Genomic DNA, 27,174 nt, shown 5'->3' with positions numbered 1-27,174 from the left:
TTTTTCATGGCTTCCAGGGGTCTGGGTCATGGCTGCTGGTTAAGCAAGGGAGTCCAGACTTCTGTTTCTACAGCCATGTCCTCCAGCTCCTACTGAGGGTTTTGTTGCTACATTTGTAGTATAGAGAACAACTTGAATGTGGACCAGACATGTTTTGTCTGTGGTCTTCATTGAAACATGTGGTAGAATATGTGGTATGTGGTAAAATGGTAACTACATTTATAGTTGTTTTTTTTTTTTTTTTTTTTTTTAAATCAAAAGCACAAGTACACTTTGCTTCTCATTCATTCACCAATTCTTGCTCTCTCTCTACACAGACACACACACACACCAATGGCAGAGAGTTACCATGCAAGGCAGGAGAATGGGGTTCAGTGTTCACTGTTTTTACACCAAGGACATTTCAATGTGTGTGGTAGTAGCTGAGAACTGAACCGCCAACCCTGCAAATGTTGTCACAGTTTTGATTCTTTGACCTCGTTCCAATGCAAATAAAGGAAAACAACCAATTTAAAGCTGCAAAGAGAAAACATAGTATTTAAGCTTAATACTTGATTTAATGAATCTTCTTTTTGTTAATTCAAAACTTGACATGGTCCTTTAAACATCCAAAATAAATTACTTAAACATTCAGCACTGTGGAAAAAAAGACATTTGGCAGTTGTAAAAACTATCCATGAATAACTACAAAGAAAGGCCGATTTCCCTTGAACACCAAAAATGGCAAGCATGTACATTATATTATTGAGGTACACCCAATATTTCAAAGGGTTTTCCTACACGAATCACATTCAGTAACTTACTCATAAAACTCAACGTAAATCTGTAAGGTCCCATAATGACTCCAATAACAATCACAGAGAAAGTACTTCTACAACAAGGTCCTGCAGATATACAGTCTTTACATTCTCAAGAGTCAGACAGACGTACAGTATGTATGCCTATGCCAGAGAGTGTTGTTAACCAGAGTTATGAAAAAGTCAAAAGAACAAAAACAATACTTAGTAAGGTTCTTCACAGTGAATCTACTATTGGCGTCAAACAAAAACATTGTTACTGGAAGTATCGTTATTATAAAGGTGCAGGTCTTATAATAACAGTATGTAATAATTTGGTTTACATACCAACTATATTTAATGGTAAAATTTTTAGTCCAAAGAGAGATAAAGCAAAGAGAGTAGACACTATGACACAATTTCTGCATGTGAATATTTTGCAACTCAGATGATAGGCATTCTGGGGGGAGAAGGAGGCTTAATTTAGTCATTTGTAATTATTACCATTTTTTTAAGATATCCAAAAAGCCCACTGAATTAACTACAAGTCCCTTGGCTTTTCCAGTAAAGATTCAGTGTGAGAGCACCTCAGACGTACATGTATGTATGTGGAGATCAGACAAGTTAAAACATTAAAAAGCATTTCCTTTTTTTTCTAGTTCACAATACAATATCATTACTGGTTGTGCCAATTTTAGGTATTCCACTCACATGGCTGCAGGTCAAAAAGTTTAAGAAGAGGATTTGTTCATGAAAGCCTCATGCTTGAGTTTTTAACTTTCCATGAAGTCCAGGAACTCTTCTTCAATGATGTGCTCCAGCTTCCTCAGGACTGTGTCCGGGCTGGCTGCTGGGTAGTCCGCTACTGGGCAGTGGGGCATAGGGTGGGCGTAAGGGGGAGGGCCCTGGAAGGAACAGCAAAGGGTGCGAAGGAAAGGCAAGAGCTGGGTGATGGAGGACAGGGAGCGCTGGGTGAGGAGGGGAAACTCCAAATGCTCTGTGGAAGATTCCTCACTCAGTCCATTCAGTGTCTGGAATAAGAGGTCAGGGCATCATAATAAGAGTGAGAAGTGCTCTTTCACAAAACAAAACTTGAATGAATAACTTTAATTATGTTTATTGGACTTTTTTCTTATAAATGAACACAAAAACCTCACATTCAGTTAATGTTCATCACAGCTGACCCTGGGATGTTAATTCATATGATGTCATTTTCTATAGAAACACATTGGCGCTCGGAGTCTGAAGCACCAACTAACACGGATGTCTATTAGATCATTGCCAAACACCAAGTGACAATGCATGACAATGGCCCCATTTACTGCTGGTATAAACATGTGATGTGCATCTACAAACATTATCTGGGTGACGACATCCGGTCAATGCGTTCTCGTTATCTTGATTGTGCCCACATTATGACTGGATCGCAATATGACTTGTCAGCAAGGCAAGGCAAGACTTGCTAGGTAACATTACTCCTAGTACCTGTACCTTTTGCTGGGCTTGCTTGAGTTTGCAGGGAGAGGTGGAGAAAAGTGACCTTTCAACTTGTTGGGCATATTATATTTTTTTGTTAAGAATGGAGTCATGCCGTACAGATTGCATTTACACCTGACTGAGATCCGATCACATTGCGAGCCTGACCACCTCCAAATGCGGCCTAGCTGATGGGATGATGATCCCACTACGTCCTGCATGCAGTGACTTTTTAGTGGAACTGACTATAATTTTGAATTTCACATCTCCAACACTCATATGATTTTACCCCATATCGTTGCTGTATCCCTTCCAGTACTTTGACAACATGGGGTATGCATTCCTGCTCGCCCTCTATCAGTGCAGTCTCTGGGCCACTGTAGCGGTTCACATCCACCTCAGGGACGAATGCCCAGCGATACCTGTACATGGAACAGGCAGTTACAGAGAAAAAGTAAGCCAGAAAATAATATCAGGACAAAATAACTTACGCTGCCAGTCTAAAGTTTTAGAACACCCCCATTTTTCCAGTTTTTATTGAAATTTAAGCAGTTCAGGACCAGTGAATAATCTTAAACGGTAAAAAGGTGAGTAGTAAACTGCCCCAGTAAAAATAAAAACTTTAGGTCTCCAAAAACTGAAAAATCATGTAAATTTCACATAAAAACAGGCCTTTCTCAGGGATTACCTTGGTTCATTTACAGCTTCCCTGCAGCAATGGAAGTAAATGAAGCCTTGCAAATTGAAGCAAACTATTCCTAAAGGTTCCCCAACTCTTGTTGATTGCTTACAAACCCTCTTTCTGTACAAAGGCAGTGTTGGAACAAAGTGTGTTACTGCAGCGTCTGATTCATTATTAGGACAATACTGTACTGCAGGAAGTAGTTCTTTATATTGCTTTCAGAATGGTGAGAAAAAGGCGAGTAATAAAGGAAAGCAGACCGGTTGGTCAGGGGTTCAGCCTACAGCATGATAATGACCCAAAACATTAGAGGAAAAGAACCAGACTGTGGCCTCATATGATGGAAGACCAGCACAGTCTTCAGACTCAAACCCCATGGAGCTGGTTTGGGATGAACTGGACAGAAGGTGAAAGCAAAGCAACCTACAAGTGCAACACATTTTTGGGAACTTCTGCAACAGAGTTGGGATGAACTTTCTGAACAATATTTGATATCCATTGTAGAAAGACGGTTACGAGTGTGTTCAACTGCTGAATGAGTAAAACATTTAGATTAAATTTAGTTGAACAAGAAGATGCCATGATTCTCTGTTCTTAAAGTCTCCAATTGTTTATGTTTTCTATGCTTTAATTTCAGAAACACTGAGACACTGAATTATGTGAATTTCAACAGCTGGAAAAACTGAGGTATCCTACAACTTTTGACCAATATACAACACCAGAACTTATACGAAAGAATATGTCATGTTTTTAAGTTCTTTTGTTCTAAATTGGGCTCTTACATCTGAAACAGTGGTATCTTTTCTGGAGGAAAAGCCAGGGAAGTGTCCAGAAACTTGCAGGCTGACAAGTACATGTTCAACTCTGCCTGAGAGAAATTCACTGGTCCATTTCTTTCAAGGGCTCCACGCACCACTTTAGCCAGCCTAGGTGGTACACGAGAATGCAAAAAAAGACCAAAGTATTTTGAGTGAGAGCATCAACAGGGTGTCAATGAAACAAGAAGTTGTGAATAAAAGAATTAACTCACTTTGAGACATTTTTATCTGCCTGCAGAGCTTTCTCTAGACGTGCAAATACGCGAATCTGAAAAACAAGTTCATTACAATAATTAAAATAGACACTTGTACAGTATTGGCCCTGTGTATGAAACCAGGCTCTCAGAGGATGGGATCTTACCACTTCTGTGACCATGATTGGCCAAAGAGATGTCAGGTGCTGGGATGAAATCCGCAACAGTAGAACACGAAACATCAAGAGCATCTGGGCTGAAACAGCAGGGCTAGGGTTCATACGCAAAGCCTCCGTGAGACGCTCTGAAAGGAAGAGGATTCAAGTTTTATAAATCGTTAAAAAACACAGTCAATTCTGTTTTTTAACCACTAAATTATGCACAATTACAAAAAAACTTAAATAATTTTTCAGTAACAGTACCACACCTTGAATGAGGGGCAGATAGAGATGATACTGGTCGAGTTCTCCACTGAACATGGCAAATGCCTGGCGCTTCAGCAGCATGGGTTTCTGATCTACATTAGCAAACAGTTTCAAGGAGCCACTCTGCATGCCTACATCACAGATAAATACTGGTTAACTGCAAATGATCAGAAATGTCTCCCAGAGGTGATATTTTGACTGCACTGGTTTGAAAACCTTCTTGACTGAACAGTACATCACTTCTTTGAGTTCTTGAGAAGGCAGAATTTTATTCTGTTTTGTATGAATGGATTATTTTAAACAACCTTCGTGAGCTCTCTCCATCACTGTACATCCCTTTCCCAACATGTTGCAGTCACCTCAAAGTAACAAACTAACCTTCTGTATCACAGGCTTGCTCTCACTGTTATAGGAACAATTGTAATCTTTACAGCATCACAAACATTTCCTAGAGGCTGTGGCTGTACTCACTCATGAGGTCTTTGAACATGGTCTTCTCATGAGTCAGCAGATGGTCAATAATGGATTTCCAACTATAGAGAACACAGGGAAGTCGAACAGAGGACATTAGAAATGAGTGTTTTTCAATTCATTTATGTAATAAAATTAAATGCACTTGACAGACAACATACTTTAATTTTCTTATGAGGATGTAGCAAAATAGGTTGCACACAGTATGTACTCTTAGCTTTGGTTTTAGACTGTCATGTTCCGTCCCGAAAAGACGAATAATCCTAATAATGTGGCATAAACCAGAACTCACTCTAAATACTAAGTGAGAACACCTAATCCCTTTGGGCTACCAATCAAATGCATTCCTGCATTCATTCTTCTGTAAGCTCTGGTAATAAAACCTAAAGTCGCACACTCCTACCACACTTTTCCCACTGACGTCTCTTAACCGAGCTCTGTCTCAACTGTCCTATACATATGCCTTGGTTATTGTGCAAGCAAATTTGGTGCAACTAATTAGGTGACCAATTGAGAAACATTTTTCACAGGGGCTGAGAACTGGGTCAGAGGCCTGGGATCTGTTTGAACAAAATCTACCTGGTCTCGAGACAACAATGTCCGCTGTAAGGGAGTGACACTGAAATGATCGCTTGAGACGGTGTTAGTTGTATAACCAACGGTCGCACAATGAAAACTGCCAGGTCACTGAGACCTAGCATCAAATATAAGGAAAACAGAGCGTGCAAGATAGGATAATTGTTGGATTAAAAATAGTTATCCTCAAAGACAATCTATTGTATAAGGATGTTCCAAATCTCAAGTCTGTGCCTGTCCACCCCAGACGAATCCTTCCAGGGGTCTAGCAGCCACTGTCCAGTTTAGGGTATAAAATACTGAGGTTTTTCTTTGTTAGGCAGTTGCTCAGGAGACAACCCGGTTTGCTTGCGCTTATTGATAGTGCAAATAAACCGATGAGGATTTAATTGTATTCAGTCTCTGCGATTCATTTGTTGATAGAATCTCTAAGAGGCCCGACAATCTATGTGAGGGTCGTGGTACCTCACGTGCACATCAGTTTTATGTTGAAAAGTCAATTGCTGTAGCCCTGATCAACAAGAGAGAGAAAAAAAAGAAAGAAAAAAAAGAAAAGCACCACAGCCCCAAGTACTGTATGTTGGGGCTCTTGTGCTATCATCCTTCACTGCTGCCGTAGCTACCATTAATCCATCATACTGTTGTAGTGGAGCGTTCCAAGGTGAATACTGTATAAACTTATGTTTCTATTATGCGTCCTCTATGTGTGTATGTCTTTTGATATTCCTGGAGTTCCTAGTCGTAGAAGAGTGGTGAATAATCATCTTGAAATAAATTCCCATTCGACAGACAGACAAACTAACCTGGGCGCACAGGAGGCATCCATGGTGAAGAAAAGGGGGTCCATGAAGAGCTCAAAGACCTCTTTCCTCCAGGCCCTTTTTGTATAGGCATACCCACTCAGACTGCTCAGCAGCTGAGCACCCGCTTCAAAGCTGGGCATGTTGTAGGCACTAGAGGAGAGAAAGCCATAGTTCGAGGAACTCTATTAAGACCGAAGGGCCCAAAGCCGTTAACCATTAGATAACTCAGACACCTGCAACAGTAGTTACCTGTGGTTCTTCAGGTATGGAAAAACATAGTACATGAGCCGAGAAATGAGAGGAACAGCTTTCTCCTTCTCATCACTGCGGTATACCATGTCCAGAAGTGGTGCCAAGATCTACACAGTGAGGAAATGTGTTAAACAATACAAAGACACTAATGCTCAGCCATCAATGCACTCACCATGAATAAAATCACGGAGCCCTACCTCAGCCAGGAGTACAAGAGCTTGCACGCTGTAAACTGAGGGAGCTGAGGAGGAAACCATGGTGCTAGCTTGAGCCACTGACTCTGACAAGGAGGCAAGAAGTACAGGAATAGTGAGCTCACTTGTGAGTGTTACAAAGCTTTTGATAATTCTAGTATTTTCTTTATTGTAGCTGCACTAAGAGGCACCTTGGGGCTGTGGCGAGTATGCACAACAATCTGGTTTGTGTTAAGGTTCAAAGGAAGCAACGTGTGTATATAAAGATAAGTGAAAATCAGGATAGAAATCTGCATGTTAACTGTGCCTCTGCCAGCATTACCATTTATCAACACTGCTTCCAGATGGTACCTGGGGCTATTGCAAAACCTGGGCGGGTTTTGGATACGGGTTCAAGCGCCTACTCTTGGGTGAAATTTAAGTTAAAAAGTCGTGTCTATCCCTGAAACACTCAGGTTATGTGCACTATAAAAATAGCCTTGTTTCCATGGAAACAGTAGTGATTTGTAAGCTCCACTTGGTCCAATCTGGCCGAGGGCTATATTGATCCCCGCATTCATTTCACAAACAGTGGTCAGTAATTGCAGCTGAGGTCATGCATACGTGCATTTTTTAAAGAGGTATCTAAAGTTACCACAATGTTCACCATCCACGTCTGCGTCATCAGGTTCGACTGCTTCAGGGCACACCTGTGGCTGCACTTTGACCTCAAGGCTGCGGCTGAGCCAACTGGTCTGCTCCAGAGATGACCCTGCGATCCCACCCACTGCCTCGAGGATCCGCTGAGTCACCTCCTACACGATAATGTCAACAACAATGACTGTGTTTACGTGTACTTAAGTAACTACGTTACAGTCTGCTTTCTCCAGTGATGAGCTTTCTTAACTATCATGTTAACGAGAAACCTGGTTTCAGTACACCGTAGTAGGGGTAGAGACACCTGATTTCCCCTGTTGATTTCTCCTGGAAAATGCTGATTTCTCTGCCATGTATTCAAATAACCAGGTTTTTTAATCTGCTTTTTACAAATGCATAACAAAATACTGCAGGCAGGGAAAGAAGGGGAATAGACTGGCTGAATGAAAGGAGAGGTCATTACATGGAGCGATGCGTCCTAGAGAAAAAACACTAAAACTGAAACTGTCAAACACAAAGGGGCTTGTAGAGGTCTAAATAAGTCAGTTTCCACCGCTGAACCATTTGCGTATTTGTTACTGACATGCGTCATACCTGCAGGTCTCGGGTATCCTTCTTATTGTCCAGATTGGGGAGCCTATTGATGATGTCATTGAGGATTCTGCAAGATAGGAACCATGACTGAATATTATATCTTCCAAAAAGAAATTAACAAATGCATACAAGGAAAAATTGTATTTTAAAAATAATACAACCAACAGGCAACTCATTGTCATAAAAATATATTTTGATGATTATGAGTCTTTCAGTGACCTATCTGTTGATTGCAAACATGAACTGCAGTGTACTTATGAGCTGTTTTGGTGTGTGTGCCCTTATAGTGTTTGCATAAGCAGTGCCTAAGATTATTCTGTAGTATAGAAGTACTACTACTACTAATCATAGTACAGAATAAGCACTGAATGTGTAAAAACTGACCCCAGCAGTAAGAAGTGGCCAGGCGGGGCCAGGTTGAGCTGAACAGACTCTCGCAACAGACTGAGTAGAGGAGCAATGTTTTCCTGCAGAGCCTGAGCTGAAATACTACACACAGAAACAGTGATTATTATATAAGTGAGCATTTGTAGAATGGCTGTATTAAACCCAGGATTGGGACTTTTGGCACTGTATCTTCCTACTGACCTCTGGATAAAGGCATAGCTGAACTGTAACATGGGAACATCTACCAAGGTTGACTTCTAATGGAGAAAAAGGCAGAAAATGTTTTTGAAAAATGACTGAAAATAAACTTCAGAAACTTCCAGGATACATGTTTTGAGGATCTGTCTGTGTGTATGTGTGTGTGTTTGTGTGTGTGTCTACATACGTGTACCTGTTCTCCTTTGATCTGATGTGGTTTTTTCACCACCTCTTTGACTAACTGCAGGATGGTATCAGTATGCAAGGTGTTCAGCGATTTCACCAGATCCACAATGGTTAGACGAGCCTCACTGGCCACAGGTAGAACCTAAAGAAGACAAGAGTGTAAAGATGCCAACAAGTACCCTAAAGCTAATCAGTGACTTAGACGTGACTGTGCCCTTTCTTTGTTTCTAGACACACTGCAGTTCTTACTTTGTTTTTATGTCTCCTTTTACTTTTCCTGTTGCTCCATACTACTGCCAGTGAAGCCATCAGCTGAACCCCATACTGCCCAGTCAGAGGGACCAGGAACTCGAGTATTCGCTGCCGTAGGATCTAAGCATGCACACGCCATGAATGGGTGAAATTTTCCATAATAACACATGCACATGGCTGAACAGGAGAAAATATGTAAGCATATTACACAGCGACATATTACACAAACAACAGAGCTCTCTCATTAATTGGTACATTTGTGCTGGCATATAGGAATGCAGAAAACTTGCGTATTTGTAACACGCACCTTGTTGCTTTTAAAATAGACAGAGGTAGAAGTGTGTCTGCTGCTCTGGCCAGAGTCAGATGCCTTCCTCTGAAACTCTTCCCTCATGACCACGCCCCATAACAATGCCATACTACTGAGCATGTGCGGTAGAGCCTCGATCACAGCGTTGCGTGCATTACGGACATCCACGGGATCACAGGCAACCAGGGACTGACAGAGAGAGAAAGAGAAGAAAATGAGCATTAAAATGATCATCGATATAAGAGGTACACATCTCTGTGTATGCTCACTCCTCACCCTCTTGTTGTCCAGTAGACAATAGTGTGTAATGGTGGTCAGGCCTTCGAGCAGAGTCAGAGGGTAGTCAGGGGCGATGTTCTCCCTCCTACCACTCAGGCTGATCAGAAGACACAGAAATAAATTAAATATTTGATTCAACCTGTTACCCAACACCCCCATTTTTATGCACAAGCCCAAAAATAATGTATCCAAAAATTACAGTCATAACCCTGGTCTCCAGCAATTGCAACCAAAACTCCTCAAGTTTTTGGACTTTTTCTCAGTGACAAGACATTTATTGGACTAAAGCTTGGGTGCATTTTGTTCATTGGAATCTTGTGGTGATAATGGTGTGGAGTTTTTAGTACTTGGACACGTGATCTACTCTTCACAAACGACTGAAAAGGAAAGGAATTATTTTTCTGTTGTGCATGTTTGTGGGAAATACATTTTTATATATTACTGACTAACCATTATTTTCATATGCAACTGAATGTGATAAGTTAATATTTTTTTTACTTTAGAAATGTCAGTTAAAACAGAATCTGAGAATCAAGTGCTGACTAAGAGAAGCTTAGGGAGGAAGGATAAGAGAATGTGCTTGCTCTGCAATATAATGGTGTAAGCAGTCAAGTGGCACAACTATTTTTTTATTGCTTTGTGTTTCAGAATATATTGGTGTATGTAACCAAGGGATACAAGAATGCATTTGATGTCCAACTACTGTGAAGATATCAGCTACTGAGGAATGTACACACCATTAATTGAGGATGGGAGTGTACTTACAATTGGGCCGACAGGAGGCAGAGAGACTGATGATATAAATTAACTCCCGGGTGCAACTCGGGTTTTTGTACTCTGTTTTTAATATACAATAAACCTACTTCACTTTGAACTCTGAAGATTGCATAGTGTATTATTGAAGACTACAAATCGTGTGGAAGAGAATCTGGATCCATCTGGCCCTGGTGAAGGTTTTCTTCCACATGCTCTCAAATTGGCTTCTCGTCGTAAAGGTGAAAAAAAAAAAAAAAAATGATGCTAAAAATTCTACAATTTAAAAAGACTAAATTTTGGTACTATTGCTTTCTTTTCCTTCTTCGGTAATTAATAAATTGACAGCTGCTTCTTTCACATTTATCATGATACACACAGATACAAATAACATAATAATCCTCAATCATTATCATGAATCATAAAACAATTTGCAAAATAGGCAGTGTTTATTTGTCCATGATGCTGTTTTTTTTTTTTCTTTGTTTACTTTTTTATCTCTGTTTTAGTCATGGTTGCTCTGTGGGTTTGACTATTTGTTTACTTGATAGCGACATAAAATCTTACATGTCAGGAGAGCGATCTGACTGGCACTCCTAAACAGTAAAAAGGACAAACCGCAACCCATCAAATCCTCACATTGTACAAAACTATGTTAGGGAGATCCTGAGTTTTGAGTGGTGCACAATTTACCTCTGATTTGTCTTTCCTCCATCATGCTCGTAAAGCTTGACCAGCTCATCCAAGTTCCTGCAGATCTGACTGATGAGCGGAGCCACAATGATGCCTAATGAGCGTCCCAAGTATGGCAGAGAAGAGCACAGCAATGATACCCAGTGGGGGTGCATGGCATAGCCGTACTGTGGCTGCAGAGCCCTGGCCGCGGCAGAAACAAACATTCCTTGGGCTGTGATGGGGTGACTTTGGACGTACTGGGCTGCCTTGATAGACTGCTGGAAAAGGACTGCAGTTTGCCACTCGCGAGCAAGGGGGGTGCTGGCAGTTGGGGATTCACGAGGCTCCCCAGACTGGCCAGGTGCTCCACCTGATCCAGCTGTTGTCACAGCCCCACCAAGCCCCACATGGTACTCCAGGACTATGAGAGCCTGAAGGAGTTTAAGTAATTCCATTTGTAAGGGGTATTGTTCCTGCCCCCCTCCTGATCCAAGATTTACCAGGCTCTCCTCCGAAAGACCTCCCTGTTCATCCAGCAGCTCCATATTTCTGGATGGTCCCTTGTCTGTTCCCCTCTGGCTGACATACATGGATGCAGAAAGTGTAAGCAGAGCATATTGCTGCACTTTGCATCCCGAGAGGAGTCTGCGAATGGGCTCCAGACTGGCCCCATTGCCCTCTTGTCCTCGTGCCATGCAGCCAAGCTGGTTCACTATCCGGGTTAGCACCTCCACACTCTTCACCTGAACCTCCCTGTTCCCCTGCAGGTCAAGAGGACCAAGGTTCAGGTAGGAAGGGTAATGAGAGCGCAGGAATCGCAGGCACAAGGACACCAGGAGTTCAATGAGAAGAGATGGGGGCACAGAGGGGGAGGAGGAGGGGGAAAGCAGACAGCCGTAGAAGCCTTTGCCATCCTGAGCCTGTTGGTGTCGCTGTAAAAGGTTAGAGACCAGGTTTAAATGTGCAGCTGAGCTTGTGTCCAGAGAGGTGGAGGAAAGAGCATCCACCAGAGGGCACTCAGCACTGCTCCGCAGCAGGCTGTCTAGCAGTTCCAGGCCTTGAAGCAGATGGCGCCAGCCACCCGCCACAGGATACAGCAGCACATGACGGAACAGAGAATCAATGGCCTCTCTCTTCTCACGCTCCTGTTTTAACAGGCGAGACCTGGCCATGGCCTCCAGCTCTAAATCCTCCTCATCCTCACTTGATAGTGAATCAGATGCCTGTGTATGCTCAGACTCTGCCCTCCGCAGGCCATTGACCATTCCTCCTTCCTCATAGCTGCGATACGGAGCGGAGCCAGAGCTGGAGTTCTCCGTGGATACCTGGGCACCGCTGGTGTCAGCTGATTCCGTGTGCTCACTCTCAGCCTCCTCCTCCTCCTCCGCTCTATCCTCCTCCTCTTCTGTCTCTTCACTTTCACTCCTTGATAGCACTAAAGGGTCCTGTGGTTTGGCCAACTCTGGATCACTCTCTAACTCTGCCCACAGGGAATCCCGGTCCACAATATTGGTGAGATTTAAGGTGGTGACCTCTGTCACCATGGCATCCGCAGGTGTCCCAGACATTTTGGTGGAGCTTCGACATCTGTTGCTTAAAACCTTCAGGTTACCTTCAAATCAAGGAGCATACCGGCTTAACAAAACACACACCAAACAAAGCATACAGCCAACCCCCAAAAAACTTGGTATTTCAAGTCACATTTAATTCACTCATACAACATACCCTATGCAGACACATACCCTTACCAGCAGTGAGATTTTGTTTGATGCCTTGAATGGAGCAGCGCTGAGTGGAGGGGTGAAGCAGCAACAACAGAATAGGTTCCAATATTCGAATCACATCATTGAGGGACAGAGCCCTGACCAGCCAGCACTGAGCTGCTGCACGTATAGAGCCATCAGTGCAGCTCAGACTGTCCACCACAACACACAGAGACCTGAGAGAGACAGACACATTTCAAAAGTCAGATTCAGTAAAGACTGAAACAATTTTCCAAACGTCACCTGTCTTCTTCTGTACTTCTTTGAGTGTTTTCATCATTTTGACAACATGCTGTGAATGACTTAAGTGAGATAATGGGGCAAAAAACTGTACATTTTGGCCAGAGGGTGCATTCCCCTCTTCAGTGGCTATTCTAGGACATCTCAAAGTCAGCTTGTCCATTGCTGTAATATTCCAGTGTACGTCGCCAACCTCAGAGTCCTAAAATGAGTATGGTTATTTGTTGAAGTTAGCAATCTTAACATGCCAGTTGTAACACCACTTCAACAAAAGTTCTGTTTTTAGGATGGGCCATTTTCACTTTTTTGCATGTAAAATTTTAGTGAAAGCATGTTAGTGGTAGCACGTCAACAAAGAATTTAGCATGATGGCATGAAAATGTGCATAGTTTGCTTGGTAAGACATTGCATTTACTATGTTTACATAGTATTATTAGTTAACACACTTAACATGAGCATTCATTTTCACAGTAAAAGGTGAGCCTGATGCAACTTCAGTTTGTTTTAAAGGTATCCTGACACTAACTGCAGTGTTGGGCAGGTTGAAATTTTGACCTGCTGGTGGCACGAAATCAAAGACTTTTCCATATAACCAAATAAAGCATCGAGCATCGACCTGCTTGCACTAAAGTTTATCATGTTATTTACATATCCAGACTGGGCATTTGGGCAGTGGTTAGCAGTTGCATATTTCTTCTCTGTCGGAATCAACACAAGTGCTACTGCTTCAATTAAGGTTCATTCTTCGCATTGGAGGACATTTGCATAAAGTTTTATCAACTTTGTCTTCCTGGTTCCCACTTTACATCTTTGCCTCCTTGTGTAGCAGATTAATCCAAAGAGTAGCACTGACCCATATGTTGAAGATAAACTACATAAACTACATAAGACAAGAGCTGAGACAGAATATAAAGTATTCAGGAATGACAAAGAGACTCAGTATATACATTAACAGACACTACCCTCCATTTGTCTTAACTGCATTCCATTTTTAAACTACATACTAACCGGTCAAAGGAGCGATTGAGAGACATGGTCCTGTTGGTCTGGATTTCCCGGGTCAGGTGCCATAGCACTGTAAAGCGGTGCAGTGCTTCCAGCCTAACAGCCTGGAGCAGACAAACACAAGGCAAACCATTGGCTTATTTGCTCAACTGATTACATTTCGTAGTAGGTCTGTTTGTGTGCCCCAGTTAAACTGACACATCTAGAAGATGAAGGAGAAAATTAAAACGTGAGAACAAATTCTGGTACAGTGTGTGTGCAGGCATACACACCTTTTCTTTGTACAATAGCGCCTGGCAGATGATGTCTTCACAGATTGACGCTGATGGAGCCAAACAGTGGAGCCTGTAAAAGAGTTCCACACAGGAAATGTGCTGCTCTCTCCGCTCCATGTCCAGCTGGCTCCACAGTACCTGGGACACCCTCTGGATCACAGCGCAGAATTGCAAAATCTTAAAATACCGCATTTATACTGCAGCTCTGAGTTGCTCAGACATTTTCTTTTTGATGATCTTACCTGATATAAATCTGTGCCCTCCTCTATGGCCCGTAGCAGAGCGGGGTAGATGGGTGGCACAGTGACCATCTGCAGTCGTCCACTCAGAGGGTTAGAGTCAGAGGTCTGGTAGCGTCTGTGCTTGTCCTGGATAACCAGTGCTAATGACTGTGAGTGGTTGATAAGTTCCAACAGAGAGGCCACTGCTGTGTGTTGGATGTTGTACTCCCTGGACAGGCAGCACAGTGTCATCAAAGACCTCAGCCATACTGGCAGACTGGCCACTTCACTGCCTAAGAAAAGCAAAAATGTTTTAATTCTTTGTGGGTTAAAGCATGGAGATGACGGTCCTATTAAGTCAGCCGCATGAATAATTTCCATCTGTGAGCTGACCTGTGTTACCAAACATGTCTGTGTGGAGATCCACAGTCTCCTCTTCACTTAGGTAGACAGGGAAGGTGGAGCACTCCAGGAGCAGGTGGCAGGTGGCGGTGAAGGCCTGTCGACAGGCCTCAGATATCTCTGCCCTGCCCCGCGGCATGTAGCCCGCCGCCCAGTCCAGACATCCTAGAGGCCAGCGTTCCTTTTTCTTCTCCACAGGGGCTGCTGAGAGCTGGGCGTCAGATATAGGTTGGGGTTTAAGTTTGTTTGGAGTGAACAGTCCAGTCAGTTTGTCTTTAATTTCACGTCCCCCTATGTTCGTCCACAAAGCCTTCTGATCCACAGGGACAGCAGTTAGGTGAGGCTGGAGTCCTTCCTTAGGTCCCCTGACATCCTCCACCTGCACCAGCAGGTATCTAAAACATGAAAGGGGTGAATATATTTAGAGAGCACAATTGAAAAATGTGGCCTATAGAGAAGTCCATTTGTATTCCATGGCTGAGTAGTTTACCTTGTGGTTATGAAGGACAGTATATCCTGCAGACACAGGGCCATTGTGTCTACACTGCCTCCCCTCCTCCACACTCCCTCACCTTCTTTGCAAAATCCATTTCCCTCGGCCCCTATCCCCATCCCTGGTGGGAGATGTTGTTCTGACGGTGAGGCACTGATCCCTAATCCGCTGTCTTCAGACCTGAGTGTTGGGTAAATATCATTTGCCGGCTCTGCCTCATCTTCCCCATCTCTGTTCAGCTCTTCATCTCCATGGTGACCATTAACCTGACCAACACCAACATCTTTCTCTCCCTCCTTCGTGATATCCTAGATAAAGTATCATTTTTATGGTGAGGCACAGTGAAACGTCAAAAATATTTAAACATGGCACTGACTGTAAAATCTCTTACCTGCGTTTCTTGTCCTTCCTCCGCTGGTGTCTGTAACTCCAGCTCCTCTGTATGAGACCTTGCTTCAATGTCCATATAAGCCACAGGCATTTGGATCTTACTCAGGACCCTGAAGCAGGCACGCAGGGCATGTGTGACATCCTCCAGGCTAACAGAGTCCATTTGGCTGCGCAAGGTCCGCAGCATGATGCCCAGCATCTCAGGGAGGAACTGGGACTGGATGTCAGCATGGAGCTCCTGAGGATAAAAACAGACATGTAGAACATACTCTTTGTGTATAGAAATGTCTTCAGGTGTGTGTGTATGATTCAGACTTGGGTCAAATAGAGCTGAATAATTGTCAATATTGGTTTAAATTTAACTGCAACTGACTACCAGAGGGATGCAGTCTTGCACAATGAGAGAAATGTCAAACAAAGAAAAGCAATTTTCTGTTTTTCTCAATTATTTAAATTTAAAACGAATTAAAGAAAAAACTTAAATGGCTGCATTCATATAGAGCTTTTATCCAAAGCATTTTTATAATTCTGTCACTCATCTACCTACTCACACACACTACTGCTGCCATTGGAGTGTGACCAAGGTGCTGGTCTGACACTGGGAGCAATTCAGGCTTCAGTGTCTTGCCCAATATAGACATGGGGAACTGGGGATCTACTGATATGCAGGTGTGTGTGTGTGTGTGTGTGTGTGTGTGTGTGTGTGTGTGTGTGTGTGTGTGTGTGTGTGTGTGTATGTGTGTGTGTTGTTTACCAGAGGAAGAACATCAAGCAGGAAAATGATGAGACTGGACATCTCTTTGACAGAGGGAGCAGGATGACTGCGGTCCTGCTGAGGAGGCGTTGGTGGGTCGTCTTTCTCACTATAGAGAAAGACAGAAAATAAAATGATTCTTTCTTTTAACTTGTGGGTTGATATGTGAGGATAAACAAGGAAAGTCCGAGCATATGTCGAATGTATTCTTGACAGTCACACCAACAGCTATTTTTTTTCAGCATGCTGACACTTCTTATAGTCTTGTATTTTCTGTGTCACCACTATATACTGCATAGTCAACACCTGAGAGGTTTAAGTTTTAGAGATTAACATGAAGATTTTCCAATCATATTCAGAGATTCTGTCACAGTCAGCCCCGCCATACCTGAGAGAAGTGCAGAAGCGTCGTGTCATGTACTCCCACAGGTATTCACTGTTCAAGGAGCTCACAAGCATATTCACCGTCTTTATGATCTCTGATGCATTCTTATTCTCCTTTATCTTGCTGTTCAGGAAAACACAGCAAAATCACCATCTGTTTCTGTGTTCACCTCGCTGGTTGTAATTTTATCACGTTCCAGTGAACATCCTTGCTTGTGTGCTATCATCTATGACTCTCACCTGGCTAGCTGGTTGCCTGAGAGCCCTGAGCTGGCGATGGTTTCCTCCCCCAGCATCTCTCGACAGTAGCTGTAGAAGGCTCGGACCACCTCCAACAACACACTGCTCAAGACAGCTGGACCTGGGCAGAAACATCATCATTATTACAGTAAAACAGGCTTAGAGTAAGGCTGAGACATTAACAGAGAGTGGTGGATCAAGTAATTCAGCATTTTGACATATTTGTGTACTGTTGTGATGAGTGCTGTCTACCAATCTCTGGTTTATCCAGCAGGCTGATGATGATGCGAAAGGGCCTGAGGTATCCAATCACATTCTCTGGGTCCTTCTCCACATCCTTCTGTTTGAGGATGTTAATCAGAGCCTGAAGTCAAAGAAATGAACGCATGTGATTAAGAGAAGCAGGTGACAAACATACAGTACATTAGTACTCTGTTCAAACAGACACCCCTGACCAAGATGTGACATGTTAATTATGGTTCCTATCATTTATCATTTTGAGCTATCATTAAAGCTGAAACGTACTCTTTTTACTCAGGATTGATCCGATTTAAAACCTTTAAAGGAATTGTTTAGTTAGCTATTTCGGGAAATATACTTATTTGCTTTTTCCCCAAGAGTTGGATAGAAGTTATGTGTGGGACTACTGCTTTCCTGGGCACAGTCACTTCGAGTCTCCGCTGTTTGCCTGAAACCTCACAGTGAAAACAAAACAAATTTCTGCTCCCAAGAAACAGTCCCGCACATCAACCCCGTAACACCATAACGTTTGGTCTTCACACCTCTGTTTTTTCACAGCTTAAACAAACGAGATATAATGTGTTAATTAGTCAGCTTTAGAGGTTCTTGTAGATGGATTTCGTTACTTTAGGACTGGCTGTTTCCCCATTTCCAGTCGCTATGCTCTGCTAGGCTAAGCTAACCGGCTACTGGCTATAGTTTCATAATTACCGTACAGACATGAGAGTGGTATTGATCTTCTCATCTAACTCTCAGCAAGAAAACAAATCAGCATATTTCTCAAAACTTTTTCTTTAACACCATTGATAAATTAGGTTATGATAAAAAAATATATGTTTATGTATTTTTTTGGATTTGTGTCTCAGTGCTAACATATGAATAAGTTACCTGTACAAGGAAATCTCTAGAGTGGGTGTTGAAGTAGAACGATGTATGTTCCTCTGTAGTGGTGGAGAGGGTGGGGTGTGGTGCCACCATTTCTCCTTTAATGTCTGTGCCTGAAAACACATACGCATGAGGACAAACATTAGCAAGTGAACTGAGAACCAGTTACTGACCGAACTCTGCCAAATAGTGGTGTGATACGCATGCTTCATTACTAAAGTGAGCACCTAGCAGCCAGGCGTAAAGGCGTCTGTTAAGGGACATGTCTCTGCGGAGCAGTGTGAGTGAAGCTGCGGACACCACTGTGATCATGTCCTCGTCACTCAAAGCAATACAAGTCTCCGCTGGGTCCTACATCAACGACACACATAGTGACAGTAAGCGGAGGAACAACAGGAAAGAATGGCAGAGTAATAACACAACACTTGCCATGTTCAGTGGAGAAGAGAGAAAACAAGGCATATTATAAACAACTTGTAACAGTTTTACACAACACTTCATAAGAAATGTTTTACTATTGTCTATGTCTGATATACATTACACACAGTGATCCAACTAAGACTCAGTTAAAGAAGATTTTCACATTTGCTGTTCTAAAACATCCATCACTGAGTACGTCTTTTCCAGGAAAATCCTCGGGTGTATAAGATATTTTATGTTTCAAGCAGTTGCAAAGGGTTTGCTCAGAAATAAATGAAAAGAACATTTTTATGGCTGACAATAGCAGTGATAACCATCACAGGGTGCACTGCACAGAAACACAATTACAGTAATTGGTTTTTATTTCCTAAATAACCTGAATCTATTTGTAGTTCGGATTAACTGTGGGTTTATCTCCAGCCTTTTTATTTCCAGCCTTTCTGACTGTCTCATCACTCATGTTACCTGCAAGAATGGACTGCATTCTAGTGATATGGCAGTGTCCCCAGATATTTAGTGCATAAAATGTTATCATAATGATTTGAAATAAGACTGGTTGTAAATAAATAAAACGGTATCTTGTACAGTAAACAGAGGGAAAAGATGTTACAGGACTCTGATTAACAAGTGAGTAGACATGGAGAAACACTTTACTTAGATCACTTAGAAACAAGCATGTCCAGAAAAACAGGAGAGAAACGTGTCCCTGTGTGAACCTACCAGGCATGTGGCAAAGGGGAAAAAGTATAGCAGGATTTCAAGCATGTTCCTCTGCACCAGGACATTTGAATCTTGCAGAGAAAGACACACCGATTTTATCTGGAAACAGACAGAAGCCAAGAAGTTCAGAAATTGAGTGGATTGTAGAACTTAACTGAAATATGTCCATAATACTAAATATCCCCATAAGTGTAGATCTTCATGATTAAATGTGTTTCATGTCACGTGTGTGCAGTAAGACAAAAACAAACATTCACCACTAGGCGGTGGTCGTAGCCCAGCATGTGGGTCTGCTGGCGCAGGGACGCCATGCGGTCAAAATGTGTGACTATAAAGACCGAGGCGGGCAGCCGCACCATGGGGCTAACCACCATAGTGCCCCACAGGGCACCATAGAAGACCTGCTGACCCACCAGCAGTGACAACTTGAGCAGTAACGCATCAGTCCTGGACAGAGAGAGAGAGAGAGAGAGCGAGGACAAAATGGAGGAAAGTCATTGGCATGTGTTCAACAACACATATGGTAATAAATCCGTATTTCTGAGTGGCAGATCACCTTTGTGGTCATACCAATTAATTCTGATCAAAACAACCCTTCGGTATAGTAATACCATTTAGCTGTCAACCAACTCTACCACAATTACCCCAAAAAGCAACTAGAGCAAGCCTTTGTAAGTTAATTAGCTGGTCATCCTATTAAAGACACATCTGTTGAAAGTCGTAAACATACAGATCCAAAGTTGTAAATCTGTCTTCTTCATACCAATTGGATGAAACCTTTGTCGCTGCTTTTGCACTTTCTGATTTACACTTTAATACCAAGCTGTGGCCTCCAGTTTACATGCACTACTGAGCAAAGGTAGTGCAAAATAAACACTGAAAGTTGTCAGATCATAGATACAGTTGTATGCAAAAGTTTGGGCACCCCAGGGTAATTCCATATTTTGCTGATTTTTTAAAAAGAAGACAAGTAAATATAACCCCTGCAGCAAACAGACACTGAAATTGGCCTTTCTTCAAATGTTAATGCACTGTTACTTTTTATTTACGGCATGTACGAATGTTTGAGCCCTAACTTTTGCATGCAACTCTAAACTGTAATGTTAAATGGCGCAAACCTGAATAAGCAAAGACAACAAGGGAACGTAAGATACAACTTGCTCTACCACGATGAGTCGGTATAGATAAAAATAATGAGAGAATTCAGTTCCAGGATTAGAATACCCGTGATTATGCTTTAACTTATGTTCAGTCCAGGTCCATCACACAAGCTGAATCACCCAGCACCTCAAAAGGAGCAATTCCTGTACTGTTGGTAAAGGATTCTATAGTTTAGAGAAAGACCCAAAAAATCCCATAAGAAAACCAAAAACTGTCCATCTCTTGATACTTTCTGACATTCCAACTGTGTCTGTGACGCTCAGCTACAAGCCCATTTGTTTCTTCTGTAGCAAGTCACTAATGTATACTTTGTGTTAAAAAAAAAAAAAGGTTCAATAATTTCCTTAAACAGATGGGAACTGTAGATTTTAGTAAATGGTATTCAAACAGTAGTAAATAGTGCATTTCAGGGACTATTTTCAGCAGCAGATTAATACTCATTTGGTACTCTGGCGTGTGTTTACAGCAGCAGGACGGTGTATGTGGGACTGACTCAAATTAACTACAGTGTCCATGTTCAATATAATGAAAGATATAATGGTTTGGTTCACTGTTGTGTTTTAATAGTTTTTAGACAACAATAGAGCTCTGTAACACAGAACAATACACTCTGGTTACACAGACAGTATATTGGTTTTGGTTTTTTCATGAGATTTGCTGACAATAAGAAAAATACGGAATATTGTCAGACTTATCCTTTAAATTAAAAAAACAAACAAACAAACAAACAAAAACAAAAAAAACGGTTTGAGGTTTTTTTCTTTCTTCTGACACCTGTAAGAAACTGTATGTGCTTTGTACCTGTCGTAGACCTCAAGTCCCTCTTCCATGCCTGGTAGGAGTCCTGTTATGAAGGCCTGAAGACTGGGCAGCAAAGCCCTCTGCAGCGGGAGATAGTAACGCTCATACAGTGTCAGCAGCACAGGCTTGACTGCCATGGCTGCATGGCCCAACAGCGGGAATAATCCTGAGCTAAAAACCAAACAGCCACACAAACACATCAGTCAAAAAAAAAAACTGCATTCATAATCAGGCCAGCAGTCTCCTTGAAGCAGTAAAAGATTCCGGTTAGTTTCTTCACCTGTAAATGAACAGATCCTTGGCCAGCCATTTTGTTCCAATGATTTTGAAGATGACCTCATAGGTCTCCAGCGCCTTGAGATGTACTCCGCTGGGCAGGGCAGGGTGTAGGCACTGGGCCAGACGCTTCCCTATGATCAACCTCTTGGGTAGGAGTGAGTAGCGGAGGTTACTCTGCAGGGCCTGATAGAAGGAGAGATACAATATGGAGAAGCTGGATTGGCACACAGAGTGAATTTGGCAAAACCATAAAAATAAAAAAAAATCAAATAAATAAATAAAATATTAGAATAGCACTCAATAGGGAAAATACCTCCGCCAAGGCCAAACAATCCTACACGTCTGTCTAGCTTTTACAATAGAAAAATAAAAGGGAAAAGGAAGTAGTCTGATAGCTTAAAAGATTAATTTGTAATAAAACATGGTAAGTACAACTGTTTGTGTAATGCTGATTCAGCATTTTCTTCGAAACAGATCCGGATTATTATCTGGATCATAGATCTCAACATCATACGTTTATGTGATTATTTTTTTTTTTTTACATCAAGAGCCATACAAAAATGCCTTATCCTTCAATTTTAAAGAAAGTGATAAAAAAAATTTAAAAAATCCTGTTTCCACATCTTTAACCAGATCAGCACCAAAATTTAATGAGTTCTAAACAGGTCTAAGTGCATAACAGATGAAATTTTTTTCTCCCTCACAATCTTTGTGTACCTTAAGGACAAATTTTTGCATATCAACACACACAGAAACTCCAAAATAAATAGCTGCTTTGTAAGTCAACAGAAAAGTGGCACATTTATTGCCCAAAATAAATGGCCAGAGGATCAATAAGGTTGTGTAACACCTAGCATCTTGATGAGAAAGAAGAACTTCGCCTTAACCACCGAGAACTGAAAGACACACATCATATCAACACAGAAAAAGAAAACCGAAATACAATAAATCCTAATATGAATTCAGGTTAAACACCTGAACACAGGTTATTCATGTACAGCACATAATGGGATATTCAGAGAAAGTCATTAGCAGCTACAGTGTTTGTATGGTATGCACTGTACCTTATTGAGCTTTCCCAGGGAGGAGATGAGATCTGCCCACTCACTCGAAGATTCAAAGTTTCGCAGCGCTTTCTCAATGACTGCCGCATAGCTACGGTAACGGTAGTCATTCTGCAGCTCTAACTCCTCAGGATCCATGATATATCAGTCTGGTCCCAGCATGTTGAGAGGCAAAACAAAAATGAAAAGAGGCAAAACAAATGAGAGGTTTCGAGGAAAGGAACAGCAAGTTTATCAAACTCACAAGACACATCAGTTCTGTAGTAGTATATGTCTGTCTGCAACCCGTTGGATATCCCTCTGCCTCTGAGGCTTATTTATGGTAAATAAAATCAGTCAATTTAGCCGTGTTCACTGTCATACACATGCTCGAGGAAAAGGAAACAAATGTCCTCATTCATGACTGGTTGGTGTTTGTCTGATTGACCTGTCTCTCAGGCCGAGGAGGGAGGAGTCCTACCAGAGCCCTAACATAAACTTTGTGGCCCTATGTGCACTTCTAGAGAAAAACAAGTTATGACTGGGCACAAACATGCGGAGGGATACAGTCTATTTCTCTCATCTACACAGTGAAATTTGAAGCTGCATTAATTGAATTTATGCCTCTTAGTGGCAAAATTGGGGTAACATAATCACCTTATAAAGCTGTTATTGCTAAGATCTCACCAAACAGTTGCCTTTTTACACATCCAACAGACAAAGTGCAACATATCATTACCATAACTCCAAACCATTTGTTTGGAGTTGTGTTTCTGGCCAACTGCTGCATCTAAATCTAATATTCACTCTCCTTGTCTCCACAAAATCCCGACGGAGATATCTGGCTCTTTAGCTGCTAATGTTCCACTAATGTTCACCAGCTTGCTCTGTCTGCCCGTCGGTAATGTCGGGTAGGCTTCAGTGGTTTTATCAAAACCTTTTTGCTGAAAAAAGCCGCCTGCTGCACCTGGAAATGATGGTGATGAGAGCGGTGAGCCTGAACCAAACTGTAAAGCTCTGAGCAGACTACAAGTAACCACTTTCACATTAAATGTAGACGTTTTATCCTTTGTTTATATAACAATATTGATTAATGCAGCTTTAGAAGGGTCCTGAGGAAGAACTTAAATATGCAAATTATCTTATTTTAGGCTACACTGGCAAAAAACACACCAAAATTTGATACAACGTACCCGACTGCTAAATGTATTGTATGATCTAGAAAGAGTAGCTTCCTTGCTTTCATGCACATGGCAAAGGCAGCGGTGTGTGTGTGCGGTGCATCTAGTGTATTTGAATATAACAAAACAGAGAGATGGGTGGGGGAGTAGGAAGGCAGGATTAGAGGAGCACAGACATCTGGACTCCCTGTGGCTGAACTGAGAGGGGCTTTATCATCGTGGACATCCTCAACAACACGTTGCTGGGGATGGCAGTGAATTAGTGCTTAAACAAACAAGTGACTGACAGAAAAAAACTCGATTAAAATGTAATGACTGATTACTCTTTTGGGTCATTTGCAAAATACAAATACCCAGCAAATTGCTGGTTAAAGCTTTGAAAATGCGAGGATTTGTTGATTTATGCCATCTCGTATCTTTAAAAACTAAATACTGTGGGTTCTTTGATGCGCAATCAAAACAGGCAATTTAAAGACAAAGGTTTAGGCTCTGATAACTTGTGACGGGCATTTTTCAAAACTTTTTCCAGACTAAACATTTACTCAATACATCTGAGAACAGTCAATAGGTTAATCAACAAAGAAAATATTAGCTGGTAGTTGCAGCACCGCACTGCCTAGAGCAGACCTTCAGTACAATAATAGAAGAAAAAAAAAAAAAACAACTGAGAAAAGGCTAACCCAGTTCTATACCCACGGGAATGAGAGGGAAAAAAAGTTGGGCTTGTTTTTTTGTTCAGTGTAGTGAGACAGTCAGTGAACTAGATATTAAAATTGGGGGCATAACTTGTAAAATGAGTGAATAATTAAATCCCCAAGTGATGAAGAGTGATGGAGAGAGCATTTCTCTTCTCATTCCAATATTCAAATATCTCCCACATCAGCCGGGGAAGTAGCAACCATGGAACCCAGCTGACACTGATGATATATTGGTCAAGATTGATTTTTGCATAACAATATGACATAAAAAACTGTTTTTGATGAGGGTCCTTTAAATTTGGTTATTAAGTAAGCAAGACATTTTACAGTTGAAAAATAAAAACGGTACTGGTGTCTCCAAATTACCTGAAACATATCATTTGTACGCCTGTACTGCAATTTCTTGTTGCTTTTTGGCTGACATGTACAACAATATTGACAATAATATCAGCCTGTGGTTTTGCTGGTCAGGGTCTGGATTTCACTGAGGTCATGTGCTCTTTTAATTAAGTGCTTTTAATTTTGAGGAAGAATCAGGTTTGGAAAAATAGTCTGATGGATCACTGTGGGGTTTTTTTGTTTTGTTTTTTTGGTGGTTAAAACAAAATGTCAGCGTGCCATATCTGATCAATAAAGTAACCTAACAGTACATAGTAATATGTGATGTGTGTCACCATGAACTTTGTTTTAAGAGGCCCATTTCCTTTGCTTACATGCCCCCATTTTTGGTACCATTTACATGAAAAAATAAGGCTGCTCGTCACTTTTTAAAAATGCTCAAATTGTTGAAATTTAAGCCCTTCTTACCCTCAAAAGCCACATGCAGGACTCATGACCTCAGTATTTGTAAAACCCTGACTACAGCCCTGTCAGTGGCGGATTAAACTTTCCATTGTGCCTTTCAACCCCACTAACAGCTTTGATATTAATATTTAAGTGCCTGAAGACGGCACGTGATAGATGAATCCGTCTAAATGGCAACTATCCCTTGATTAAGTGATCCTATTCTACACAGACCTCATTCGGATGTTTCTATGCGCACAGACCATAATTCTTCCTGTAAAAAGACAACTAAAGTGTGTGCAACCATCAAGCAAATGAGGATCTTAAAAATTTCAGCTTGATCGCAGGTGACAGCCTGATAATCACATTGTGTAGGGCATGCGGAACTAAGCCTACACTCTCACTATCAGCAAAACGGCCAGTGCAATCAAACCATGCATTTCTAGAGGCTGTTGTTGAGCAGAGGAGTGTGTGCTTTGAGGGTGGACACTATATGGCACACAACGAGCCCCGCTATGCACTGTCACCTGACTGACACCACCACTACAACAGGCTTTAATGTGTCGGTGTTTAGCTGTGAGATGGCACATGAGAAGATGTTGCATGCAACTTAAACCTGTGGTCAAATAACATGTTGGCTGCTGCAGCTTTTGGCCTGTGAATATACTGTAGTATCAGTGGAGCCTACAGCTGAGTATATTATATAACTGCACGACCTCAGACCACAGACTGGATGATAACATCACTGCCTAAAAGACTAGATGTTTTTGCAGTGGTAAAATATGTTTGCGTACAGCTAGCTTATGCACATTTTCGTGAATACTACAACTGAACAATTCGGAGATATAGCTAGCTAGCTTTTACAAAAAAACGTAACGTTACACGTATTATGACGACGGGTTTTCATTTATACAGTGTCAGAGGAGATAAAAGAGTCCTCTGTTTAAATGAAGACAGCGTGTACCTGTAGGACAAACAGCCGTAAACAAAATTAGCCAGCTATCAGGTGCATCAATGACTCACCAACTGCGAAACCAGACGAGGATTAACCGTAGCACACTCGCTTCAAAGCAGCCCGACCCGAATACGCTCGGTCCTCATGGTGCACATTTCACGCTAGCGCGGCTAAAATAAAAATAAAAAAGGAAACAGGCAAAAGCTTTAATTTTTTCCCTGAGGGTGTGAGAGTGTATGTGTCTGTATATGTCGGCAACCACCCACCGACTACCAGGGTTGATGACAGTCACAACGGGGCGGGATCCTCAAACTCAGCTGATTCAGAGCCGAGCGCGGACGCACGGTTCACTTCTTCAGAGAGAAGGGGTGGGGCGGGGATATTTTGAACGGTAAAGGAGATTTTTGCCTCCAAACTTTCATTTAAAAAGTCAATACACGAAGAACCTGTGCTAAACTCTCGCCCGGAGCAAAAACAAACCGGCTTCTCTGGTTACAGCTTTCGAATGGAGATGTGGACATTACTGTGAACTCACTGCCTTCCGGCTTGGTATGGTCCAGGATGTGCCGTGTTTACAAACCTCTCACCTCGCTGTCAGATATAGTTTGAAAGCGAGCACACTGTAACGCTACCATACTGATTTTTTGTTAATGTAAATAAAAATTTTAGGCTCTCATGTCGTCCAGTTTCCGCTATGAAATGTAGGTATTTGGTTATAATGGTTGCGCTTACCTAATATACAGCTAGGCCACAATAATTTAGATAGGATGAATTTAGATACTCTTAACACTGGCATAGTTAACAGTCCAATATGGGCCTTTTCCAGAGTAGACATTTTGATGCCCATAGCCTGAAAAGCAGAGGTGCAATAAATAATAGAGCCGCAGTGATACTGGATTTTCGG

At 41.9% G+C, this 27,174-nt stretch overlaps 1 protein-coding gene across 4 annotated transcripts; it reads right to left on the bottom strand.

The window, feature by feature from the left end:
• Window positions 1-549: 549 nt before the first annotated feature.
• On the bottom strand, window positions 550-26,566 carry dop1b (DOP1 leucine zipper like protein B). 4 transcript variants are annotated; one of them, XM_040148106.1, is made up of 39 exons: window positions 26,537-26,566; window positions 26,339-26,440; window positions 22,675-22,823; window positions 21,612-21,793; window positions 21,332-21,502; window positions 19,627-19,816; window positions 19,370-19,468; window positions 18,457-18,580; window positions 18,233-18,342; window positions 17,357-17,468; window positions 17,105-17,225; window positions 16,869-16,988; window positions 16,481-16,589; window positions 15,728-15,964; window positions 15,334-15,644; window positions 14,835-15,238; window positions 14,463-14,734; window positions 14,218-14,370; window positions 13,949-14,049; window positions 12,680-12,876; window positions 10,956-12,549; window positions 9,507-9,606; window positions 9,228-9,419; window positions 8,918-9,040; window positions 8,676-8,810; window positions 8,486-8,541; window positions 8,282-8,386; window positions 7,898-7,964; window positions 7,302-7,461; window positions 6,671-6,753; window positions 6,471-6,580; window positions 6,222-6,371; window positions 4,843-4,904; window positions 4,374-4,502; window positions 4,114-4,250; window positions 3,965-4,020; window positions 3,717-3,860; window positions 2,542-2,674; window positions 550-1,807 (listed from the first exon to the last, which is right to left on the bottom strand). In XM_040148106.1, the coding sequence occupies exons 3-39, from the start codon at window positions 22,810-22,812 to the stop codon at window positions 1,550-1,552; spliced, it is 6,945 nt and encodes a 2,314-aa protein (XP_040004040.1). In that variant the 5' UTR covers window positions 22,813-22,823; window positions 26,339-26,440; window positions 26,537-26,566; the 3' UTR covers window positions 550-1,549. The 4 variants fall into 4 exon arrangements, with proteins under 4 accessions (XP_040004040.1, XP_040004039.1, XP_040004042.1 ...); XM_040148105.1 differs by lacking the exon at window positions 26,537-26,566 and having other exon boundaries at window positions 26,339-26,524; XM_040148108.1 differs by lacking the exon at window positions 26,537-26,566 and having other exon boundaries at window positions 4,374-4,463; window positions 26,339-26,524.
• Between the last annotated feature and the right edge of the window lie 608 nt (window positions 26,567-27,174).

Source organism: Xiphias gladius, chromosome 16, assembly GCF_016859285.1.
Source record: "Xiphias gladius isolate SHS-SW01 ecotype Sanya breed wild chromosome 16, ASM1685928v1, whole genome shotgun sequence".
In the NCBI taxonomy this organism is placed as follows: domain Eukaryota; kingdom Metazoa; phylum Chordata; class Actinopteri; order Istiophoriformes; family Xiphiidae; genus Xiphias; species Xiphias gladius.
Note: the sequence above shows the minus strand (reverse complement) of the source record. Positions and strands in the feature narration are given on the sequence as shown.

Coding starts and splice junctions, on each gene's coding strand:
- dop1b (XM_040148106.1), bottom strand. CDS start 22,812: ATGGATCCTGAGGAGTTAGAGCTGCAGAATGACTACCGTTACCGTAGC. Junction 21,503..21,611: donor AAGGATCTGTTCATTTACAG/GTGAAGAAACTA, acceptor TTTGGTTTTTAG/CTCAGGATTATTCCCGCTGT. Junction 4,021..4,113: donor CAATCATGGTCACAGAAGTG/GTAAGATCCCAT, acceptor CTTGTTTTTCAG/ATTCGCGTATTTGCACGTCT.